This window comes from Acomys russatus, chromosome 1 (assembly GCF_903995435.1).
Source record: "Acomys russatus chromosome 1, mAcoRus1.1, whole genome shotgun sequence".
Classification (NCBI taxonomy): Eukaryota; Metazoa; Chordata; class Mammalia; order Rodentia; family Muridae; genus Acomys; species Acomys russatus.
In genome coordinates, this window is record NC_067137.1 from 65,196,327 (window position 1) to 65,222,785 (window position 26,459).

General features: G+C 43.1%; 1 protein-coding gene across 13 annotated transcripts in view; it reads left to right on the plus strand.

The window, feature by feature from the left end:
• Positions 1 to 26,459, plus strand: part of Npas3 (neuronal PAS domain protein 3) — an 845,822-nt gene that overhangs the window by 600,176 nt on the left and 219,187 nt on the right. For all 13 annotated transcript variants that reach the window (XM_051146005.1, XM_051146022.1, XM_051146014.1 and 10 more), the window contains one exon: positions 4,667 to 4,756. In XM_051146005.1, coding sequence (XP_051001962.1) covers positions 4,667 to 4,756 — 90 coding nt within the window. The remainder of the gene's footprint in view (positions 1 to 4,666; positions 4,757 to 26,459) is intronic.

Here is a 26,459-nt window from a genome sequence, read left to right on the forward strand (position 1 = left end):
TCCCTATGACAGCCTCCTAGTAAGATTTCGCTTAGAAATCTGGCTGTGGTGGAATGTGCATTAAAAGGAACACAAAGACAAAACTCTGACAAATATAAATCCATTTAGCACAATGCATTAAACATTAGTACCTCTCCATCATGAGGCTGTACTTAGTTCCCTACTCTGCAAAGAAGCCAACCTCATCACTTGATAAACACTGTGAGACGCATCCAGCTTTGGGGGTTAAGAAAAAGTGGAATACACTGCCTGCACTACGTGATGTCAGGGGATATAAATTATAATTACAGACATTATTATTCCAAGACACTGTAGCTCCTGACTTCTGCATCCAAGCCTCACTCTTGGTTGTCTGCCTCCTAGACTTGCTGGGATGTGACAAAGGAAATCTCCCATCAGGCCCGTCTGCGTGGCTGGGAACTGTTTTCAGTAATAAGAAAACTGTCTTGATAAATCAGATACTTGCATATCTTTAAAATGTCATTTTTTTGCTGTTGCTTCTAAGGTTTTGTTCTCTGTCTGCCTTAAGGAAAGCATGTAGATCTTAGGCTTTGCAGTAAATCTTCTGAGGAGGGATGAGTGTTAACATTTGTATAGGTTCTTTTTCATCTTAATCCAACTTTAGTTAATAATCAGAAAATTCTACATGGTGGGTAAGAAGTTTTAATTAACCCCCTGACCCCAGGATCTTAATTGGTGCCTGTTGAAAACAGTGGGCAGTTAGAAAAATATATTTTAGAAAGTAGCCTGTAGTGATTCAACAGATTGGTATGTAATGGCTCCCTCAACTCAAACTCTTAAGACTTTCCACAGAACTCTCAGATTAATCGCATCTGGTTTCCAAAACTACTGATTGAATGGTTCCTTCCAACTTCCCATTCTTTTAAATTGGAACACTGAAATTAAGCCAATGTAGATGCTGCTCTTCGAACTGATTTAAATAGCAGGGCATACTAACTGAGGAGGGGGCAGCCCTGAGCAGAAGGGAGTAGCTTTGTGTACAATCTGCTTTCCATCCGGGTTCCCTTCCTGCTTAGTAGCTGAAAGGTAGTCAAGCCTGGGCTACAGAGGTCTATCTCAGACTGCAGTTAAAGTTGGCCCGAACAATGAGGAGAACATGAAGATGTGGTTAATTCACCACATGTGTACATTTCCCCTGCTCCTAAGCTAGGTGTTAGTTTTTTGCCATATGCATGTGTGTGTGTGTGTGTGTGTGTGTGTGTGTGTGTGTGTGTGTGTGTGATGTATGTGTGTGTGTGTATGTTTGTTCACATGTGTGTGGATGCTCAACTATATACCTATGCATGTCTGTGCATGGGAGCACATGTCTACGTGTGAATGCCTGTGGAACCTCAAAGTTGACTTTGGTGTTTTCCTCAAGAGCTCTCTACCTCATACATCAAGGCAGGCTCTCTTTTTTTTAAATCCAGAGCTTACCAGTTCCAGATAGTATGGCCAACCATCTTGTGCCAGGAATCTCATTTCTGCCTCCTATGCTGAGATTATAGGTGGGTCTCCACCCCTGCCTGGACTTTGTGTGGATTCTCGGGATCTGAACTGCAGTCTCCATGTTTGCACTGCAAGCATTGCACCTGATGAGCCATCCTCAGTACCTGAGTGTTATTTTCTTAACTGCGCTGACTGGTTGTCTTTGTGCCATGTAGACATGGACCCGTTTTAAACTCATCAGAAAGTTGAAGACATGTCCAAACTTCTACTTTCTCCATATAGAACTGGGAAGTTGTTAAATGGGTTTATGCCCTAGTTCAGCCACCCTGTGGTACCGACTCCACTCACATTGTAGTGAGGACACAGGCAGGGATACTGTCATAAGACAAACTCCTTTAATGGTAAAGAGGGGCTATGTGGAAGTGACATCAACATCTCTTCAGGACAGGCACTGGGTCCTCAAGGAAGACTCAAAATAAATCTATTCAGAGCTGAATGTTGTAACAGCATCCCTACAATCCAAGCACTGAGACAGCTGATGCAGGAGAGTCACTGATAGCTTGAAGCCAGTCTAAGCTACATAGTAAGTCTGGAGCCTGACAGAGACTCCATCCTTAACAAAAAAATTAAAATTTAAAATAAAATAATATCATGAAAAAAGGGGATGGAGGGGAGGGAATTGGAAGGAGAGAGGGGGTGGGGTAGATCTATTGTGATCCTGATATTCTGAGATTCAGGACACACACAGACGCTACACATTTGAGGCATCCAAATGTTCAAATAGTCTAGTAGCCCCCTAAACAGGGTTTCAGGCTCAGCAGGCCTGGATAGAGTGCCTGTTCATTTCTAGTTAGAGAAGGGTAAATGAGACACCACCCATTGTTGAGAAATTTAGTCTGGCAATAAACCAGTCGGGACGTCCTACTGTTGTAAAGGCATGGCAGCAAAAAGACTTTATCCTGACGCAACCACTAATTGGCTATCTGACCTTATCCAGCCAGATAGCCCCTACATGCCTCCGTTTCCTCACCCATGAAATGAGGGTTTTCATTACAAGGGATTAACTTCAGGCCAGTTCCATCTGTCCTTTGCTCCTCAGAAGCCTTCTGGATGTCACCTTATTCTCTTGTGATGTCTCCACTGTCACTTGCTGGGGCATGCTATGGCTTCCGTGATGGCCTCCTCATCTCTCTCTCTGTACAGCAGGTCCTAGCTACTTGGTTGAATAGGAAACCTAACAAAGCCCTTTTCCCAGGGGGAAGGTTGAAGAGAGGGACCCTAGTCTCCCAGAGTCCTACTGTGTGAAGTAAAAGATGTGTAGAAGCAAGATCCTTGACTGCTTGAGGTCAGAAGCCTTTGCCCTGTGAACTGGCATTCTGTTCCCAGCCAGGCCTGCCTGGTGCTGGATATCAGAATGGTGCTAACACTTCACCTGGAAGGTCAGGCCTGACAGGTACTTTCAGTCACTTTGTCAATAGCAAGAAGCACACATCCATTAGCAGTCTTTGGTTTGAGGAAAATCTGCAGAGGAAACATGGTCTGGCAACCCAGGTAGCAGTGTCTCGGGAACTCCTCTACAGTCTCGTCCCCCACTGGCCTCTTTAGAGTTGCTTTCAGAACTCACAAATTGGAGACGAGAGCCAGGGTCCTCCACTGTTCCTAGGCAGTGTGGGAAAGTGTCTAAAGTGGGCCAGAGACATGGAAATCCACATTTCATGCTGACATGTAATTGAATGTACACGTAATCCCATATATATAAATTATTTATCTTAACCTGTTCTGCACTGCTTGGACAGAATATCAGCGACTAGATAATCTACAGAGATTTATTTCTCACACTGCCAGAGGTGGGAAAGCCCAAGGTCAGGGAGCTTGCACCCAGTCAGGCCTTCGTGAGGCGACATTGCATGGCAGAGGACAGGAGAGCAAGTGAGCACTGGGGAGAGGAGGCAGTCAGGGAGGGCCAGATCCATCCTCAGGGGAAGCTGTTCCTAGGATTCCTGGCCCACAGCAACAAGAACAGTATCAGCACATCCCTAGGGCAGCACTCTCTTGCCCTAAGTACCTCCGGAAGGTCTGCTCACTACTCTTGGACTGGCAAATAAGTTTTTATCTCGTGATCCTCTGGGGATACTTTTAACCCACAGAATCTGAAGACACATGTGACATTTCCCCCAATATTCAAGCAGACCAAAATTTACTGCTGAGATTTGCAAGAATGCATGTTTCTGCTTTTGTGGCTTCTTCTACTTTTCTATATTTATAAAAGTATGTCATTGGTGTGCCCACATACTTGGTTCCAGACATAAGTTCGCAAATTTGCAAACTCACAGCCTTTGTTAATATCACTAGAGCTTTAAGTTGTTTTTCTGTGCAGACAGACTTCTGCAGCCTCACCTGTTAAAGGCAAATAACACAAAGCAAAAGCTGTGGTGATGGCAGAGGGTGTGAAATCCATTTGATAGCATTTCGTATAGACTATAGCTGATTTGAGTTGGGTTTGTGGTTGGATCTCATGGCGGTTTCCATCACCTGTCAAACCAAACAAGAACTAGAACCCTCATCTAGGAAAGTTCACCAGAGGCTTCTGAGTGACAGAGAGCACTGTGGACAACTTTTATTCCCTTCAGTTTTTGTTAGTTTCTTCTCTCTGTTTGTGTTCCCAGGGGGCACGGTAGAAACTCGGTCTGTCACAATGCAAGCCAGAAATGTGGTGTGTGAGGTTCCAGCCCAGACACACTCACCCATAACACACCAACTCTCCCTATTTTATTTATCACACCAGGTACCCAGTGTGTGGAGAGCAACCTTATTAATTACTAAGTTAACATGCACACCAATCAAGTAGTGATGCAGAAGCTGTTCCCTCTTTCATTTCGTTAGTTTCCATTCCTTAACAGAGGAGCTCACTGATTTAATGGCAGTTACCACTGAATCCCCCCAAATAAAAGCAATGTCTCATAAAATTAGCATGACTTTATTTTAACACAGGAACATAATGCATCTTGGTCAGAATGACAAAGACATAAAGAACTTGCTGAAATAGCAAAGATCTTGTGGTCTTTAGCCCACTAATTTATTCATATAATGCAATATAAACCAATTAGGACTTTTATTGCACATGAAAAAAAAATGGCATCAATTCACTTTGTTACTTTACTATTAGTATCTCCGTGCATATGTATTAACATAGTATATATATATTTTTTTCTTACAGTCCCTGGATGGCTTCGTATTTGCACTAAATCAAGAAGGAAAATTTTTGTACATTTCTGAAACCGTCTCTATCTACCTAGGCCTCTCACAAGTAAGTTGAACAATTTAGATTCTTGGCACTGAATGTGACTGTTCCTTCAGCCCACTGTGCTTCCTTCTAAATGAGATGTTATGTTTAGCTTGAATTATCTAATTTATTCTTTAAGGGCCTCTACCTGACTCTTCGAAGTCAGAGAAGCCTGTCTGGTTTGGGCTTTCAGAATAAACTTGTGCTCAGAAATTTGAGTTCCCTTCCTCTTTCCACCCCCAAGGATCATTATTAATTTATTGAGAACAAATGAAGTTTCTTCCCTTGGTTGTTTTGAACTTTGAAACCCTGGTGCCCGGTAGGAGAGGGACACACTAATAGTGCTTCCCTTGTGTCCTATTACGGGATGTTTATGGAGTGCCCTGTGCTATCCTGGGAGCTGACACAATGGCAGGAGTCATTTGGAGTCAAGAAATGCTGAAAGACACCATTAAAATGTGTTGCAGGGAGGGTTCCTGCCAGAAAAGAGTACGCTGCCTTGGCAAAATCTGCCTGATGCAGGAAGACAATTTCATAAAATAAAGCCTCCTTTCATGGTTTGCCATTTAATTGCTCACATGTGTTTGTCAGAGGGTAAAAGAAGAGAATGCAGAGGCTTGTGGGGCAAGGGACACAGTCCTTGATTTTCTGCAGAAACACAAACACTTCGGTTCTTCTGCACTCTGAGACCCAGGCTGCATCTATAGATTACCAGCCTATCCCAAAATAAGGTCTCCCATTCAGCTAACTATCCAGATGTTTTGTGCCATGAAAGTACCCCAACATCTGGGTATCTGTTCCTGCACAGGTGGTTGGCTAAGTTTGACCCCTTTTTGTGTGGTGGCTTGGGAAAGGGGACATGCAGCCTCAGCAGGAAGGTTTTGTGTGTCTGTGTGTGTGATGCTCTTCCAAACTGGACAGGCTACCTCTCCTTTAGCTGCCTCCAGGCTAACAGTGGAGATAAGAGTCTCTGGTCTCCTCATAAGCAGGTCCCACCCAGACTCAGAGCTTCTGAAGGTTGGCACAGCTCAAAGGAAATATCCAGCTTGGCTGGAACCTCCTGGCTGTTAGCAGGGTTTACTGGGAGACAGCTAAATCAAGGAAGACATTGGGAAATAATAGAGAGATTTGGCATTTGAGGAAGGCTGGGGGAAGGAGCAGAAACCCTGCCAAATTTGATTATTTGCTGCTGAGATTCCAAATGGGGGATGCAATCATGAGCCTTTCCTTGGAGAACACGTGTGCTCTTGACTGCAGTGTGCACACCAGTTTCTTGTGGACCCGCGCAAACCAAGGCATGGCATCTGACTGGTGCTCACATGGTGTGCATCCTTCTGCATCTCCCCGAGATCTCTCTTTCGTTATCGCCTCCAGTAGATTTTAAGGCTCGTGTTAATAGGTTTGCAAATCCCCATTTCCAAATAAGGTGTACCCCTGTGTTAACACCAAGTGGAACTGAGAACTACTGTTGTGTTCTCTGATGCCATGCTCAGGTGGAGTATCCAACTGAGCTTAATAAGCCAGTAAAGAAGAAGGATGAATAATTAGTTTAAGCAGGTAAATGCTAATTAGGGAACTCCTGAGAAGCATCCATTAAATACTAGCTGCAAACACATTTTACAGTCCTGGTTAGTGGTGTAGTCCAAATTCTGTCAAGGCAACTGCATTTTCTGTAATTGAGATGTGTATGTTTGCTTTGCATAACAGATGGCTCTGTATGCGTAGACTGATAGCTAGGAAAATAATAATTGCATTATTCTGGCCAAAAGAATATTAGCTCTTGGGTTTTGGCCATTCCAGGCAGTCCTCCTGCCAGCACAGCATATGCACATATATGGATTGGATTTTCAAGGAAATTGATGCGTCTGGAATAGTGTGGCCATCTGAAATATCATCTGTTCAAGGAAAATTTGGCTTTAACCCTGTGGTGGTTTCTCTTTTCTTCCTCTGCATTTCCACTATAACACTGAAGGCATTCTTTTCTTAAAATCAGAAACAAATAATAGTGCTTTCTAAAGCTGCCATGTAAAAAATGGCAGTGTCTGGCACCTGCCATGAGGCCAGGCACTCCTCTTCCTGTGATGACAGTCTGAGTGGGCACCAGGAGTCAGCGGGCTGACTTCTAGGTAGAGATCCAAACCATGACATGCCTAGCCATCTCCTGTGGGTGCTGCAGCATGGGCAGCAGTGGGTATGCCCAAGAAGAGGTGATGAATTTGGAAACAATACATAACCATAAAGATGAGGATATAAAGTGGGAGAAAGGGGATTTTTGCCCATATTCAACTTAGATGGGTTCAGACCAGAAGGCTAAGGAAAATTCTTGGTTGACATTAAAATAACATTGCATGTCTTTTAAGTGTGTAAGCCACAGTGGGGGTGTGGGGGGAAGGGACGCTCTGTAGAACTCTGGGAAAATTCTCAAAGGAGCTGAGATTCTACTCTGAGCAGGAACAGAAAGGTCCCTAAGCCATAGCCCTTCCTGGGTGTGTTCAGTTTCCTCTTACAGAATTGACATGCTCGGTGCTCAAGGGTGATATCTAAAGAAAAAAATATGCTCTAAGCATTTGTTCTTCCAGCACACACACTCCACAAATGCCCACATACCTGCACAGAAACATTAGATGCAACTGAATGTTCTTAGCCAAGGTGGTCAGTCTATGAAATGCTAGACAAGAAGAAGGCATCCTTTCCTTTCCATACAGGTTTGCTAGAGAGTGTGTGAATCTATTAGTCAGGGAAATGGTTGAGGGTATGGAGCATGGTGATGCCCGAGAGAACATGTCCATTTCTCATCACATCATAGTCCCGCCTTTCACCATGTGGTGGCCTTACAATGGCTTGTGCTTACGAGAGAATCAAGGTTCTCTTTCTGCACAAAGAGAGAGATGTCCACTGAGCACTGTGGGGCAGCCTGGACACAGACAACAAAGCAGGCTGCCTTGTCTGCTCATCTAGCATCTGAGCCTTGGGCATGTGGTCCACTCTCTACAAATTATTATTGTAGCTTTGTGATGATGGGACTGGCCTGAGCAATGGTGAGGCTCAATAGCCCCCCTCCTTGGCCTTGTCAGATAGATGACAGACAGACAGATAGGTAGATAATGCTTAGCTTCCAAGTTGTAGTTTGCTTTCATGAATGACAATGGCTGCCAGTTACCAAGAGACCTCCCCAGAGGGAGAGGCCCCACCTAGCAGTGCTTGTTTGGTTTGCATAGAGATGGAGCACTGTGTGCCTGCCGATGTACCTGGAGCTGGTGGAGAAGGCTCTGCTCGCTCCCTGCCGTAATGGAATTGGCAGGACTGAAAATGAAGAAAGAAAACAGAATGGCTTCCCCAATGCTGAACATGTAGCAATGCTATGAAGCCAGCTTTTATGAAGTTGCTTCCAAAAAAAAAAAAAAAAAAAAAAAAAAAAAAAAAAAAAAAAAAAAGCCATCACATGGTAAACAGAATAAATTTCTTGTTGACGTCAGACTTAAAGCTAGGGGAAATATTTATGTGCTGGCTATACCTCCTTTTTTTTTCGAAAGAAGGTTTAAGATAAATGTATACGATAAAAATAATAGCAAATAGAATCAGGAAAAAATATAAATAAAAATGGATAATCTGTTACCACAGGGGTAAAAAACCACAAATCTATGCTTTAAATGTGGCACAGAAGCAATTGAATAAAGCTCTGGTTTCGGCTGTGTGCTTCCTGGCAACCAAAGCAAAAAGTGAAATACAGTCAACCATCAGCAGTGATGACACACTCCTTAGCAAGGAAAGTGAAGTTTTTCTGAAACTAAAATCTGAAAGCAAATGCCACATAGGCTACATAAAGATTTGGACAAACCCATCTACTCTAGAGCTCATATTTACAGGCTGCCCATGGCCAACACAAACAGAAGAGACAGAGAATATAGGGCTCAGTAGACCACGCCCTCGGCCTCCAGTGTACTGTCATTCTTATTTTTCTCCCCACGCTCCAGCCTCCTGCAAGTCACTTTCTGGCCATGGCCAGCCATTCAGAAGAAAGCTCCAGAAGGTAGCAGATTGGCTGACTCTAAGACAGCTTGCTTAGGGTAGAGTGGCCACAGGATAAAACCTGAAAGAGATGAAGGTGAAAACACATCAAGGATATAAATATATATATATTTTAACCCAGGCAGATCTATGTTTACCATAAACTCCTTTTACCATTCTGTCGTTCATCTCCATGTCTTAGATTCCTCTGCATTCTTTGTATGGAACGGCAAATAAAATTATAGCTACCGCACACAAATACAAGGTCAAATAAATGACAGAGCTCAGTCTATTTGTGCAGCTATTCTGAAAGGGAACCATGGTGCCAAGTGTGGTTTATTTGAATAATAAAGAAGAATTAGATTCCCCTGATAACTTGGCCGAGGGCCAATAAATCGCTGGGGGTTAAAGAGGCTGCAACTGCCATGTTTTCCTCCTGCTTTTCCAAGGCGGGAGCCTACACTCTCTGGGCTTTGGTTCCCCGTGCAAATCAAGTTGGGGTTAGTGTGTGGTTAACACTCTCCCCATGCGCTGAAAAAAGGAGATGTAAGCTTTCCTTAGAAGTTATTACGTTTTGTTTGGCGTCAGTGCATCCTAGAGTGTGGAATGTAAAGACCAGGAAAGCAGGTTTATTTCAACCCAGCCCAGGGCTCACAAGGGTGGGGACAAGTGTTTGCAGTTTTACAATTGGTGTTCTAAATTTATGCAATGCTGGGATAACTGTCACTCCTTTACTAAATGTGTGCAAATATAGCTTTATATATCCCTTTTAAAAGTCTTTCAGGCAAGAATGCTCTAGTTGGTTTTTTTTTTTTTTTTTTTTTTTTTTTTTTTTTTTAAAGTAGTAAAATATGCCATTTCTACAGCTTCATGCCTCTCCTCCACTACTGGGATGTCTGCATTTTTCTCCTATACTAATCATAAAAAGTTCATCATTTCTGTATGTAACAAAGAAAAATGCCCCTTTGAATGCAGAAGCTCTGAGGGTTTGGAGACTATTGAGCAAATATAAGTATCAAAATAATTCAGAAACAGTACAAGGCGCGGTGGCACATTATCAATTTACAGCATTTAAATTGATAAATGCTTGGTGGTGACGGGCCTACAAGGGCACTTTGAAAAGCAAAGAGCGACCTGGTGAAGAAATTGATTTCTGCCCCCCCGAAAATGACTGCATGATGCATCATTTGACTGCATGCTGTCCGAGTGCTTGACAGAGATAATCTCGGCAATCCCACGGGTGACCTTATCGTTCTCACCAGGGCAACTTTGTCTACGTTCTGACTTTGTGTATGTCAAGGTTCCTCCCGGCAGGATCCTTTGGTGGTGGGGGGGGGGGGAGTTCCTCTGTTCAATCCAGATATTGAACTGCTGGCTCTCCCCTTTCCCTGCCACCCCACCCTTCCAAATAGGCAAGCGTGCCTCTTTATTTCGCCCATAATTCTGAACGGCTGTCAGAGCCTATGGCCAGGCAGAGCTGGGTGTCTTTGTAGAATCTGTGATGGGCTCATGGCATCCGTAGCTCCTAGCTGACCATGCCAAGCATCTCTTTTATTGGGCATGGTCAAAAGATTCCCTAGTGTTGGGGAACACACACGATCTGAAGAAGAATGGAAGAGGCTAAGCCCTTAATTGCAAGGCTGTTTTATTCCCTCTCTTCTCCTGGAATTGTCACTCAGAAACATGAACCTGCATTTAACTGACAGTGTTTTTCAGTGATTGAGGGTGTTGGTCTTATAACTTTAAAAGTGTGTAGCAATGACCGTACACCCCCAGATAGCATGTCCCTGAGAGCCTTTGCCATTGGCTCCCAGTGGCAGTCTCTGGGCAGCAATTTTGGTAAGTGGTGAGGTTTCTGCAGTACCACTCGGTGTCTGGAAAGCATTTTTGTCCCGGAAAAGAACAGTTGACAGTGCGTATGTGTGTTTATCAATGATCTTCCTGCCACACAGCTTGTCGTTGATAATTACAATTCCTGATTAGCCATTTCTCAAAAGCCACAAATCCCCTGCCTGGCTTGGGCCCCCCAAAGCTCCAGTCCCCACTGCCTCTGACACCCTCAGTTCTCCATCCTCAACCCCTTTTTACCTCCTTCCTTCATCCACAACATTAATTCTGAGTGAACAAGACGTGCTTCCTCGCTTCTGACAAGATTTGCTGCAGTCTCATGCGACAAAAACCCAACACTCATTCCAGATTCAGAAAGTAGGATTTATAACAGCATTTTAATTTAATGTTGGATGTCGAACATATAAAGAGATCACAGTAGTACTAGAGCTGGAAATTGATGCCTTTTTTATTAGTGTCCTCTCAGAAGTGGGGGAGACGCTGTTTGTGCACTGGAGCACAGAGCAAGCAGCCCAGTCAGATGAATGAGGATATGCTATCTGCAAGGAATCATATTTCAAGCCACTGTCGGCCTCTATTGATGTGCTCAGAGTTGAAAGGTTATGCTAGTAAATGCCATCCGAATTTCCAGCACTAGAAATCGGTAGAATAATCTGCTGCCTGCCACTTGGTGCTCAGCCTACATGTACTATGTGAGCATGTTTTACTTATTTTAATTCCAAATTAATTTCTTATTACTGGTGAATTTCTCTCTCTCTTTCTCTTCTCAATACTTTCCTCAGTCCCCAAAATGGGACTGGACTCTTTAACAGGTCTTTAAAAGAGGCCAGTGTCAGTAGACAGAATTTACTATGGCATCTAACTGAGAATCTCGTGATTTTTATTTATTCTCAAGCACTAACCCTGAACCTCGGGCCCTCTGGGCAAAGGGGACCTTTCTCGTTAGCCCGAGCCACAGGCGCTCAGGACAGCTCAGGATAGGCTTTCCCATTGCTAAGTGCACAAACTGAAGATCTTCGGTGTCTTAATTCTAGCATCAAAGTGAGCAAGAGAAGAAATGCAACACAGCGTGTTTCATTTTTGTAGAGAGAGGAATGTAAAGTCTGAACTGCTTCCAAAGGCTCGCGTGCTTTATCTGTGTGCACGACGTGCTATTTTCCAGCGCATTTTTGAATTTGAACATGGAACAAAAGTAAGATTCAGGACATTTAGCTGTCGTTCTAAGTCTGTAATTTATTCATTTTAAAATAATGAAACGGTGTTTTTCTGAATTAAGCCATGTATTATTCATGCAGGCATAGGCAGTGTAATGTCTCTGGATTTCTCGAAAGCAATGTACATTTCTTTGCTTGGCAAGCACTATTTTCTATATGGTATTAATTTTATGGCTTATTTTATTATGCAAAGTTGGAAAGTAAAGATAATTTCTGCCTATAATGTGGTGCTTATGTAGACAATCTATGCAAAATAACACCCTCCACCTGAGCCAGCTTCCTTCCCCAGTTCGCCTGGGCCCGAGGAACATGAAGGAATGCAAACTACTGAAATGAAGAATAGGAAATAACTTGACCTGCAGAGAAGGAGGTCAAAAAAAAAAATCACTAAATTCACACAAAATCCAAATTTCATTTCTAGATACATACGTTCAATCTGTCTTAGGGTTTAGGACTAACACGAGAAGTCATGGGCAGAGGTAACATGGCAGCAATTTCAGTTGAAAAATAGTAAGAAATTGACTTCAGAATTTTTTTTTTGCATAAATTCTAGAACTAGACTGGTGACCTAAGAATTGACTTTGGTTTTAGATACCAGATATCCTGTGGCTCTCTGTTGTTCTTATCCTTGGCCCCTCATTTGGAAAATCTCATTTTCCCTAACCCATCACTTTTTAAAAGAATGATGTCAGGCAGTTCAATTATTTAAGCTATTTTGATGACTATGTGTATTCACGTACAGATATCTGTTAATGAGCAGACACAATTGGCTATATTCTGTCTTGGGTTTTGTACCTACTGTGGTTTTTGTCTACAGACATAAATAATTTCTGATTCTCTAAACAGAAAACCTGATTTTCCTTTGGGGTCTCTCCCTCCTTTATGGCTCCTAGACCTACAAATTTACCACATTCAATAACAAAAAAAAAATTCTCCTATGCTGTTAATTTTTAATGTGCTGGCAGATTAAATCTATTGCTTTCAATAACCACTGAAACTTTTGAGAACAGGAGATTGTATGCAAAGAGAAGTTTCCCTGGGAAGGAATGAAGTGCCCCAAGAATGACCATTTTCAGGCCATTTGAAAGCCTTGCCACAGTTAACAAGGTACACCAGTTGGCCTGGTATGTGCTTTGATGAATTTCAAGAGTATGGAAGCAATAACAGCATTTGGTTATTGGGTAAAGAACCATCAATTATGCTTAGTTCTTGTTTAGTTTTGTTTGTTTTGGGTTTTTGTTGTTGTTGTTTGTTGTTGTTGTTGTTTTGTCTATGTTTGGGCAGAAGCAAACTGTATTAGGAAACCCTGCCCCCCTTGGCTTCCTTGGCCACTAGCAGCATTGTTCTGCAAAACAGATGATTTTTTTCCAGCCCTGCTTTGCTATGCAGGACACTGGTGACCACTTGGGAAGGATTAAGGCTTGAAGGAACAGAGATGTTGGAGATGTCTCAGATTTTCATTATTCCTCCATCTTGGCTTTTAAGGTCTTTGCTTCTTCTGTAATACTTGTGTCTGGCAAATCAACCTAATTATTAAAGCCAATATTTATTAGAAGCTTTAAAACATCTAAACATCTTCACATGATGTACCTGATACGACCTAGGGCAGATACAGAGAAATGCTTCTAGAAATACCATCCCTGAGGCGATTCTTTTCCACGAAGCATGAGGTTTGCCTTGTTTTCAGAGTGTTAAAGCTGATGGAATTCCCAAATCACTCCACAAATGATCGGTTGGTGCTATAAACTGTTTCCCTCAGTGCTGGGTTCCTTTCTTCTTGCCTTTGGCTGTACCCCTCACCCGATGATCTCAGCAGTGTGTGAAAGCACACAAGAGAGGCACGGCATGGAGTGTTCAGAGGCATTGTGTGTTAAGATCACTCAGGGGTGGTGGTAGAAAATTAGGTGCTCTGTTGATCGGGCTCACCTCTCCCCATGAACACCAGCACCTTCTTAGGTCTGGTTGCCAAGTGCCATGAGAATGTCCTTTGCCACTTATCAGAGTCAGCACCTTGCAGAGGCCAGATGACTGGACTGTCCATCTCTTTACGTGCAGTTAAGAGTGTGCAAGGACCAAGAACAGGCCGTGCTGCTGCTCTGACTTCAGAACCTTTTCGATGGTACGGAAATCAGGCAGTTGCCAACCTTCCTTCATCTCTGTAGTAAAAGCACGAGCTTGCCACCTTGGGCGTGGTGTGCGTTGAAATTACAGGAGTTGAAGATATTTCGAAAATGTCACAACGGCTCTGTGACACTGGGTGATGTGTTTATCCATTCATTATCCCAGAGAACACCTGGGGCGGCGCTCGGGGGAAATCAGATAGTGCCTTTTAAAAATAATTATAAAAGAAGCCCAGATTAGCGAGCGCACAATCCTGAATCACGACGTTACTAATTTTGAACTGTTTGTGGGGCATCAGCTTCCAAGTCACAACAGTGTAATAACTGACTACAACTGTCAGCAGTGCCGAGAAGACAGAGTGCCAAGTCTGACTATTTCTAAACCGCAAATGTTTCCTGGAGATGAGATCCAAGCATTCATTTGCTGTTTATAAAATTAAGACACTCTGTCGGTGGCATTTCCTATTGTCGGTTTCTGGCTGGGTTCTTTTGTATGTGTTAGACATCCAGTCAGTGGAAAAGCAGGAGAATGAGCCTGGACTCAGATCGAGGAGACCCGGCTTGGTCTGATCCTAACCGCGAGCATCTCACACTGTCATCTTTCCAGTCTGTCCTCTTGCAGTTCACTTAGCAGTGGGTATGTGTTGTTCCCCCTACCCTACTGCCACAAGGTGCTGGGGCAGAGTCAGGAAAAGGGAGCCGGGAAGAAGCCTATCTTATTTTTAACCTTCAAAGGAATTTAGCTGAGCAGATGCTACACTGAACTAGTCAGAGTGGAAAAGAAATGATATGGCTTTTAAAGGGCACATCTTGCATATCTACTGGGCTAAAGTAATTCTGGCAATGCTTCAAAGGATATAACTTTGGATGGCAAAGTAGGTAGGCTGTGCAGTGAGATCACATATGGCAGGCTGTCAAAGTCTCCTACACTTTCCGTACATTTATATAAGTGCAAATGGAGGCTCTTAGATGGAGTCCCCAGCAATTTCCTGCTAAGACTGCTTTCAGATTATCTGATATTATTTGACTAAATTATCTCTGTAGAAGCTGAGGACAACTTTTATGATCAAATATTTTGAAATTAGTTTTCCTCGTTGGCAGATTATCTGAAATATGAATTGCTCTCGTTTGAGCACTCGAAATTGAAAGGCTTTTGGTAATAGCAATTATACAAAAACAAGGGTACTGAAGTGCTGTGTATCCCGCTGAAGGGGATATGTTTATAGGTCAGTGATGTCAATAACTGGAGTTCTTACAGATTCCTTGTCGTTACCCTTTCATTCCCAGCTAATGCAAAGGACAGACTGACGTTCTTTTTAACGAGGGTATTTCATTTCGAGAATACATACTGATTTTCCTGACTCCAGGCATTTAAACGTAGTCAATTCATATTTATTACATTTGCCAAACCTTTCATAGGGTGTCTGAGGATGTGGAAAATGGGAAATACATTTTTTAAAAAGCACATAAAAGTCTAAACAATTCTGAGGTGGTGCTCTGTGCACATTGACTTGTGCCTTCTCACAGCTTTCTTGGAATTGTTTTCCTTTCACTCTGTGATCATTTATTCATGAATATAGCTTCACAATTAATAATAATTATTAAGCCCTTGTTATGTGCATATACTGTTCAAAGTATCTTCAGTTGGAGGTTTTACAATACTAGACATTGTTGGATAAAATTATTGGCCCCATTTTATAGATAAGTAAACTGAAGCATGGAGATTAAATAGCTCATGCAAGTTATACAACCAGAAAGTAACAGGACTGGCACTGGATATTATCCCTCAGTTACCATGGTTACCAGTGGCTTCTGGACACTTCAAAGTAATTAGCTTACAGTTTTAATTTATTCAAGTTTTATGGGTTAAAAGAACCTGAGACTTGGAGCAATTAAGCTTCCATCTTAGAATCATAAAACAGAGAGTCTCTCTGTGCCAATACATGTGAAATATTAGGAAAGTTCAATAAATGTATCTGAAAATCCTGACACTTGGTGTTTTTAAAAATATGCCAATATTCAATAATGGGGCTCGGTAATCAATAATAAGGGTATAAACCCAGGTGTCTACAGTTCTTCCATGTGCCAGAAACAGCTCCAAACCTGTTAGTAGCTGCACCATTTTCCCTGTCCTCAAAGACACCCTCTCTAAGATACTGTGGGCATGGCAGCCAAGAGACACTGGTCTTTACGCGGGCCTCAAATGTTTCCCTGAATGTTGAGTGCTGCCTGTTGTCACAGAGTCATAGAGGCTGCGAATGGAGGTGCCTAACTGCCTGGAGAAGTTTGAGAAAGATTTGCAAAGGCCTGGCATTTCAGGCCAGGCCTTTATGGCCATCTTCCATGTGGAAAGCAGGGAGGCGGTGTTCCAGGCAAAGGCGAAACACATTTGTTTCTTGTGGTAAGAAGGAAGTCTGGAAAGCCAAGGGCTGGGACATATTGGAAAGGAAGCCAGTAAGCTAGGGAGGTGGGGGTTTGTCCTTTAAGACCTGGGGAGCCATAAAATGTTTCAGAAGGAAATGTACAGCATTAAACCCGTGCTTTAGGAAAAATAACTTGCTCAAAAAGCAACATAGATGGTAGAGAGCATCTTCCAGTGAAAACTGAAAAATAGAAAATGGTTTCAATGGGGCATGATTTAAAAGTGAGGTGAGCCTGATATCTTGGTGGCTGGCTGAATGGAACTACAGGAAGGAAGCATTCCACAGCTTAGGTTGGCTTACAGAGAGTGGTCCAGAGAAGCCGATGGGACATTTGTTGAAAGAAAGGGCTTTCAAACTGAGAGAGGTGTGCATTCCCAGTTCCAGGTGGGGAAGTACTTGGCAATTCAGTGGGGCCTGCAGCCACAGCAGATTGGAGATGCTCAAGAGGAACTTGCAATTCAAGAAGGAGAGAGAAGTGCTTGCTGGTTGAGGACCAGAGTTCAGGCATCTCATGGACTCCTGTAACTCCAGCTCCAGGGCATCTGATACCATCTTCTAGCCTCTGTATGCATAGAAACACACACACACACACACACACACACACACACACACACACACACACACACACACACAGGAGAGGCTGCTGAGAAGGTGGCCCTGGGAAATCCCCGTGTATTCACAGGCAGAGAGAGGTGAGGCAATATTGGAAGGTGAGAACGCATTTATTGGACGTCTTCCCCAAGAAGCTAAAGTTAAACAAGAAGACTTACAGAAAGGATGTAACTAGGTGTCTAAGCTAGAATAGAAAAGAGCCATTCCACCTTCTCATGAGAAGATGGCCAGTATTCTGGCTTGCTGACCCCTGATGCCATGGGTTAAAGGTCAAGAGGCACAAGTGTATTCAGGGAGTGGCCAGGGTGAGAGAGAATGGAGGAAGGGAGCCAGAAGATTGGGAATTGTTGAAGGGAGAGGAAAGGCTGAGAGATGCCAGGTTTACATAGAGGCTATTTCAACACTAGGTTGTAAGGCTAGAACAGAGGGAGGGGGGGAAAGTCATTAAAGATTTGAGAGAAGACTTTTAAGAGAGAACATAACAGCAAGGAGTGCATAGAAAGAACACCACAGTAAGGCAGGCAGCAAAGCTGAAGTGTGTCAGCCGCAGCAAAGCTGAAGGATGGGTTTTATAGATGGAAACAGGGGGAAAGTAGGTGAACAAGAAGCAAATTCACCAATAACAAAATGTTTTGCCAGCCACAGTCGAGTCATGGCAGAACAGGCTAACCATGCGCTGGTGACAGGGTGGTGCTGTTCCTTTCTTATAGAGGGATGGCATGGGAAACTTTGTAGGTTATCATGGCTTCCATCAGAGACAACCCCTGTTGCATTGACCTGCTATCACTCAGTGTTGCTCATTAGCCACCCTAATGCATCTGCCACATGGGTTCTTTCCAACCCTAAGTGTCGTGCAAGGCCACCAAGCTAATCAGAATCAAAGACTGTGCTCATTGGTTCCCACCCGCATTCAATTCTGAAACATCTTCAGTGAAAGGAGAAAGGGGAGAATTTTTCATATTTTTGACTTTGAACCCTCATATTTCCATGCTCATTTTTGTACCCTTATCTCACAACTGATGGGACAGGTAATTTTGCTAGGTCCCCCTGGATCTGCAGGCTTTCTGTCTGCCCTCAGTGTTTCTTGATACAGTGCTATATTGTGGCAGTGGGTGGTGTCTCAGGAAGCAAGGGCAGCACAGCCCTTCAGGAAGCGCTCAGCGAAGGGGAAAGCTTACATCATCGTTTAGCATTTATTTTATGGTAAAAATTTTAAAAACACCTACAGGGCTTAACGATTCATTTCTAAATCTTACCTTTCACTGCCAGTGATAAGATAGAAAGCTGTTTAAGAATTCTAACTGTATCCCACCTGCCTTGGTGACGATTTCGTTTCATGTCAAAGTAGATTATATTAAATTTCGAAAATGTATCTCAATACTGCCTTTTGTTGCTTGAAGAAGAAGAAATGGGACAAGGAGAGGAGATGTAGAGGAAGAAAGAGGAAGCTCATAAACAATAAATGCTCCTTTTAGTTCCCCCATGGCCCTCCCCATCCTTGCGTGGCCTGGTACAAACCTGTGGCCCACCACCGTTCTACAAATATTTAAATGGAATGTGTAAAATAAGCCATGATCTATGCCTGCTTGCAAAACTGGGCCTATTAAGTGAAACAAATGCCATGTGTGTCTGTTTCCAGCCGAGGCTGTAATGTGTGGGCTAGTGTAGTGCCAGCTTCCCTCTGTACTCAGCATCATAAACCACACAGTTTATGGTACCATATGAATTTGTGGGGCTGATTGTTTTATTATATTTGAGTGTAAATTTTCCATCCCTTTCAGTTCCACCACCATTCTCAGAGAATGCAGGTTTTGTGCTGATATGATGTTTCCTAGCTTTAGGCATGGCCTACCCCTACTACTGACTGTAATTTACTTTTTGGTGTCTGTTGCCTTAAGCTTGCCTTCTGACTAGCTTGTTGAATGATGTGCTAATCCATTATATTTTTCAGACAAGTGTATCGACCAGTATAAACAGACTGGAGGGCATAAACCTAAATGAAAGCTATACTTCCCTGAATCATTTAAAAAGCTGCGCCTTGGTGGCAGTGTGAAATAACCTGGCTCTCTACATTAAGTAAAGACGAGATCTCAATAAATAAAACAAAACATTGAGATATCCTCTGCCTGTGGGCTTGAGGCCTCAGCTTCACGTGCTCTCGCTGACTCACCTCTCTTGTTTGAACATGATCAGAAGAGCCCACTTGAACACTGTTCTCTTCTGATATACATCTGCAGTGACACCCAGAACTTGGCGTCTCCTGCCACTTCCGAGGCATTCTTACTGGATCCTGAGTGTGTTTCACTTGAAGTCACGGACATTACTGTGACATGTTTATACAAATAAAGAGCAGAAATCAGGCGCTTGAGGAATTGCAACAAGAAACGCAATTAGCCTTGGATTGCTGCCCTCCAAGTCCTTCCCTTTGAAAGAAGTATGAAAATAGTTGGGTGAACGGGTTTGAGGAAAGCAGGTCTCAAATGAATCTTTCTTTTAAAACGAATGTGTCTTTGGAACCCAAACTATATCAGTTGCAAGGCCAAAGCCATGAAATAAAAGAATTACTTCTCTCAGGGTAGGACGTGGCTCAGTGAGTAAAGCTCTGTCATGTTTGAGGACTTGAGTTCCATCCCCAGAATTAATTCTGAAAGCCAGGCACAGTAGCATGATTTTAGCAACGCTCCCCTTACTTACTTATTTGCTTGCTTACTTACTTACACACACACACACACACACACACACACACACACACACACACACACGCACACATACACACATACACCACACCCCGCATACACATACACACACATACATGAATGCACATACACGTGCAAGCACACATGCATGCAAATACATGTGCACATGCACACAGTTTACCTGTACTATTAAGGGTAGATACTGAGCTGTTGGAACTTTGGTTTGGGCCATCTAGACTAAGCTACCAAGGCACATGGTGGAAATAGCAAAGCAGTTCTCTGACAAGAAACAGGGCTCACATTCTTCCCAGGGTCCTTTAATTCATGTTGCTTTTATGCCCAGTCGTACTAAGGATTGTATCTCCTTAGGTTACTAATATTAAGGACATCTCGTTCTGATGTCATTGCTCTCTTTCTGGGGTTCTGAGGCTAAGTGTGTGTTTTGTTGTCCTACTCTGTAGTGGTGGGGTACAGCCCATGGCAGTTGCCTCGGAATACATGCCTGCAGCCCTCACTGGATGATGCCAGCCATCTCGAGTTGGGAACTCCTCTAGCATGGCATGTGAACCCTCCCTGCCTGCCCACCACTACCTTCCTGATCCTTAGCCCTTTTCAGGATAAAGGAAATTAAAATCTTATTGAAGGAGAGTGCTGGGGAGAGCCTGAGCAATACTAACAACTTAAAATTCAGAACCTGTAGATACGCTGAGCTGTATAGAGAGAATTAGCTCATGAATCCTTTGTTGTAAAGGCCAATAGAAGAACTTTCAGTAGTTTAGATCTGGGAGCCCCTGCCCCCAATCCCCACTTCGCATTAAAGAATCGACCCTTATATTGAGGCTATTGGTAAGAACCATTTAGAAGAGAGGCTTAACAGAAAACTCCAGGTTCCTGGGAGCATGCCCTTGAAGGTGACTGAGGGACACTAGTCCCTTGCTCACACTTTTATTCCTAGCCACCATGAAGTGTAAGCACCCAGCCCCAATACACTGCCCCACTGAACTTTCATTTGTTGCCACAAACTACCTGAGACCATCACCTTAAAAAGAAGCTTCGGCTTGTAGGTTTCTAGGACCCTCTGGATCCCTCTACTATGCTATTCTCCCATGCTTCTCTCATTTAGAGTCCCAATAGGATGTCCTCCCCTCTGTCCCAGTTTCCTGGTAAGTGAAGGCTTTTGTGGGACATGCCCCTTGGGCTAGTATGCAGATATAAGTGAGTATATACCATTTGAGTCTTTCTGCTTCTGGGTTAACACATTCATTATGATCATTTCTAGCTCAATCCATTTATCCACAAATTTCGGGAATTCCTTGTTTTTAATAGCTGAGTAGTATTCCATAGTGTATATGTACCACAGTTTCTTTATCCATTCTTCTACTGAGGGACACTTAGGCTGTTTCCATGTTCTGGCTATTATGAATAAGGCTGCTATGAACATGGTTGAGCAAATTTTCTTGTTGTGTGCTGGAGCATCTTCTGGGTATATTCCAAGGAGTGGAATAGCTGGGTCTTGAGGAAGCCCTATTCCCAGTTTTCTGAGATAGCACCAGATAGATTTCCAAAGTGGCTGTACTAGTTTGCATTCCCACCAGCAATGAAGGAGTGTTCCTCTCTCCCCACATCCTCGCCAGTATGTGGTGTCGCTTGAATTTTTGATCTTAGCCATTCTGATGGGTGTAAGATAGAATCTCAGAGTTGTTTTGATTTGCATTTCCCTGATGACTAAGGAGGTTGAGCATTTCTTTAAGTGTTTCTCAACCATTTGATATTCCTCTGTTGAGAATTCTCTGTTTAGTTCCAAGCCCCATTTCTCATTTGGGTTATTTGGTTTGGTGGTGTTTAATTTCTTGAGTTCTTTATATATTTTGGAACATTATGATAGGCAGATTTGGGCCCAGGGGTCCCACTCAAACTAAGGCACCAGCCAAGGACAATACAGGCGATAAACTTTAAATCCCTACCCAGATCTAGCCAATGGTTAGAATATTCTCCACAGTTGAGTGGAGAGTGGGATATGTCTTTCTCACGTACTCTGGTGCCTCACATTTGACCATGTCCCCTGGAGGGGGAGACCTGGTGGCACTCAGAGGAAGGACAGCAGGTTACCAAGAAGAGACTTGATACCCTATGAGCATATACAGGGGAAGGTAATCCCCCTCAGGAACAGTCATAGGGGAGGGGGATAATGGGAAAATGAGGGGGGGGGCGAGGGAAGAATGGGAGGATACAAGGGATGGGATAACCATTGAGATGTAACAAGAATAAATTAATTAAAAAAATTAAAAAAGAAAAAGAAGCTTCAGATGATGGCCAGCTGATGTCATTGCCTCTGGGCCTGCAGAAAGGTGTCCCGTCATGTCAAGGTTCTCACACGGTGCTCAAACTTCTCATGTGTGCCACAGATGCGCATCAGGCTGGTCTTTGTTTCTAAAGTGACTCGCTGCTCGCAGTTCTCTTTGGTATCCTGAGAGTGGCGCGCTCACTTCTCCTTGTCCCCCTTCTCTTTCCAGAAGTCAGAGAGTCATCTTTGCCCACTCGGGGAGCTGACTGGGGGAGCTGGCGATCTGTCCTGCACTTTTAAAAACATATACAGAGGCCAGATTTATTGCCAATAGATTAATGTTTGTTGATTGGGGATTCTTCAACATTCGTAGAGTATTTTACTCATATGAAGAGTTGAAATTGTTACTTTTCCTGTCCAAAATACCAAAAATACCTGACCGGAGCAACTTAAAGTAGGAAGAATTTCCTCGGGTTCATGGTTGCTGGAGAGTCCAATAAATCACAGGGAGGAAGGGCTTGGCAGCAGTAACAATTCAGTCCGTGTTGCCAGGAACTCAAGGCAGCTGGTCCATCATGGTGACCAACCAGGACGCCAAGAGCTAGACCCTAAGTAGAGGGAATGTAACCTTCAAGACCCGTTCTCAGGGACCCCCAGGAGCTAGCTAAAGACCAGATGTCCCAAAGGTTCCACACCCATCAAAATATCCTAGCCGGCTGGAGCCAAACATTCAAGCACATGAACATGCTGGAGACATTTACATTCACACCATAGTATTCTGCCCCTTGTTGTCTCAAGTTCATGGCCACCCCAGAGTCCTTATAGTTGTTTGGGCTTTTTGGTTTGTTCAGTTGATTTATTGCTTTGGTTTTACTCTTACTGTATATGATAGCTTGTGTTCTATTTTGTTTTCTGTTGTCTTGTGTTTTCTTTGTTTGTTTGTTTGAGAGTGGTGGTCTTGCTCTGGCTAGCCTGGAAGTCGTGTCAAGCCTCCTACTTCAGCCTACCAAGTCCTGGGATTTCAGGCATGAGTCAGCATGCCCCAGTAGTCATATTTTAACAGTTCTGTCATGTTAAAAAGGACCAAAGTCTCTTTTGAGGGTAGGGCCATACCCAAGGCTGTGAGTCCCTCTTCAAACAAAAGTTGCATTCTTCTGTCCTGCAGCAGTACAAAGTAAGCAGTCTCATTCCAAAGGTGAAGAATGGGGAAATCAGAGTCCTGTGGGTCCATGTTCATTGACTTAGTCATGTGTAGCATCATCTGAGCTCCAAGGATCCCATTTCCCTGTTGCCTATCAGGCGTTTTGTTTTTGTTTTTGAGCCAGCTCCACTCCATGCCCACAGCTTTTCTTTACTGGCATTCCAGTTTCTCCACTGAAACTTTATCTCACATTCATTGTTCTTGGGAACTCTATGCAGAATCCAACCATGCTACACTTTGCCTATCCTGCAGGATTCTTTTCTGGAACCTCAGTAGAAGCCCCTATGATGTAGTAATCTTTGTATGTTGCATGCTTGTGAAACGGGCATCACAGGAATAAATAACAAGTTGTAATATCAGCTCAGGATAGAGCTAAACACCACACCATGGCCAGTGTTACCTCCATGTGGCTACATGGCTGAACCTGGAGAAACACTTCCCAAGGCATCCATATAACATATAACATAAAACATAAAACATATAACATAAAGATGTTAGAGCATCCTTATGACATGAACTTCTTTCAAGTGAGGTTTCAGTTTTGTGCTTTGGAGCCTTGGATAGGTACAATCATGACCTTAAAATACCTTCCTATGGTCCCAGTGCAAGGAGCCATGTTTCCTTTTCAAAAATGTTCTTATTTTATTTGTGTATGTATGCATGCAGATATGTACATGCATGGCACACATGGAGAGATCACGGGATAATTTGCTGAAGTCTTCTTCCTTCCACCATGGGAGTCCCAAATCTTGAACTCAGGTCCTCAGATTTGGCATGAAGCACCTTTACCTGCTGACCATCTCACTGGCCGAGAGGCATACCAATAGACAAGTGTGCTGTATCTGCACCAGATTCCATCCACAACCTTAACTGTGTGCATATTCTTTTCCTGACCAACTGCGTGCTTTTCATACCTCTCTCCATTGCTGTCTGCTCTGAAATGTCACTGTAAATCTAGATAAAAACAGCGAGCTGTCCCCCTGCCAGTGCTAGGCTGTGCTACTGCCTTGAAACTTTCTCCAGTCCATTCCTTTTAAATCCAGCCTCACTCAGATCTCCAGAAGAGGGACAGAATATTGTTATAATCCTTGCTAAAAGGTAGTATGAATGATTCTAGCCCAATTCCCCCATAAAATCCTGTTTTCAACTAAAACCTCACGGGCGTGGTTGTATTGCCCATCTTTCCGTCACTATTCTTGTCTTTTAGAATTCTAACAAGATCATCCTGAGTGTCTGCTGAAAACATTCTGGGCTCCTCTAGTACACAGCTCCATATTTGTCCCACATAGCCACGCTCAGCAGCCTAAATGCCGGAAGTGAGGTTTATCCTACCAACAAGCCATCGCCATTGTACTAATCCTGTGTATTCGCCATTTCTCCCATTACTGTGACAAAATGCCTAGCAGAAACAAGCTAAGAAAGGAAAGATTTCTTCTTCACAATCCCAGAAAGTGTCAAGCCATCACAATGGAGAAGACACGGCAGAGGTGCAGAGGTGCATGTTGATGGAGGAAATGTGCAGAGGAAGCTTGGTCTCTCCATCCACACTTTACCCACAGGCACCAGTGCCAGCCAGATAGAGTCCTCATATCGATCATGAAAACTGAGGGTGCTGCGAAGGCCTTCCTGGGCATGATGCATTCCGGTGTGTGTCTCAAATGCATATCCCCTTATGCACATATCTCAGTAATTCAGACCTCCTACCTACAAATACATTCAACATAAATACAGAAAGAAATCTCTCCTGGGTTCAGACAATAAACCTGCACAACTAAAGTAGCATCGTGTTTTATTGGGGGGTTTGGAATGGACAGTCGGATGAGCTACAGGGACTAAGTATGTGACTTGACAGATTTCATATTTCAGCTTCTTGGTATTTTCACCTGTAAAACAAGAATAATTATTCATGCCCTCTATATATTATAATGAGAGATGATAAAGATTGATGAAATATGGATGCATAGAATGAAGGATTCAGAATAAATGTGCTCCCGAGCTCATAGATATGCTATTACTAATAATAGAATTGTCCTACTCAGAAATACGTTCCTTATTCAGTTGTGCATTTAATTATGAGTGATCTTTTCCCCCTCGTTGAGCCAAAAATGCATTAGGCAGCGACTCAGTAATACAAAGGCAATCAAAAGATGATGGAGTTATCCTTAACTTAGAAGTACTCAAAATAAACAATGTCATGAAATAGTGGACTTTTCTTGGAAAATTCCAAAATGAGAGATAAAGTCTTATTAGACCTACATGAAGCCAAGCATGAATGAAACACTGGAAAGTTCAGGCAATGATGCAGGTGTTTCAAAACATCTGGATGTTTGCTGCCCTGTAGATTCACCATATGGATCTCCTGCAAAGTCCTTCCACTTTATTTCAGGCTTTCAAAATTAATTTGAAGCAATAGTCCATGTTCTGTAGACCAACCAGTTAGCTATATCCCTTTGTCAGCCATAAAACACTAACCTGTGCATGCTTCACCAGGGCATACGATAACATTGGCGTGTGAAAGCTCTGGTGTTGGTAGGCTTTAAAGCACTGATCATAGTACTAACTGTACTAACTGTAGTTAGTAATGTTTTCTTAAATAAAAATGTGGGCATTATGCAAACTGAATAAAGGCTAAAGGGACTTTTGCATAAGGCAACTAGAACTCAGAGAAGTCAGCTTCCTAGGTGAAGACTTCACAATAACACTCTTTATAACTTGGGCAAACGGGAGATAGTGACCAAGCTATGATATAAAAGATAGCCCATTTATACATCAGATAAAAACTTGTTTTTTCCTAGTACTCCAATCCTGTGGTTACTAATTCCTTTCTAAGATGACTCCGGGCCAGAAAGAGGAAAAATAAGTACTTCTGGGGAAACTGTGTGAGGCCAGATGGCAGATGTGGTTGTGTGGACTTTAAACACCAAAAAGAGCCTTTTGTAACTGTCTCCCACCCCAGCCCCTCCACCCTGCAGACTTACAGCCATAGTAGTTACCCTCAGTCCCTGGGGCAGCGCAGAAGCCTGTGTTGCTGGCTACCTGCTGCCTCATTTTTTTTTTTTTTTTTTTTTTTTTTTTTAGCAACCACAAGAATCATTTTATGACCAAGCAATCAAATCATTCAGCTCACTAAGCTCTCTTCCTTGACGAAAAAGAAAAAGAAAATCTAATTTGCATTGCTATTTGGGGGATGTTCCAACTCTGACCGAAAACTATCATGCTTTGTTAGTTTGTTGTCCCCCACTCCCACCCAAGATAGTTCACATCCCTTTAATTATTTTTTATAAATACTTGAAAAGAGGTGTTTTCAAAGAAATAACCCCC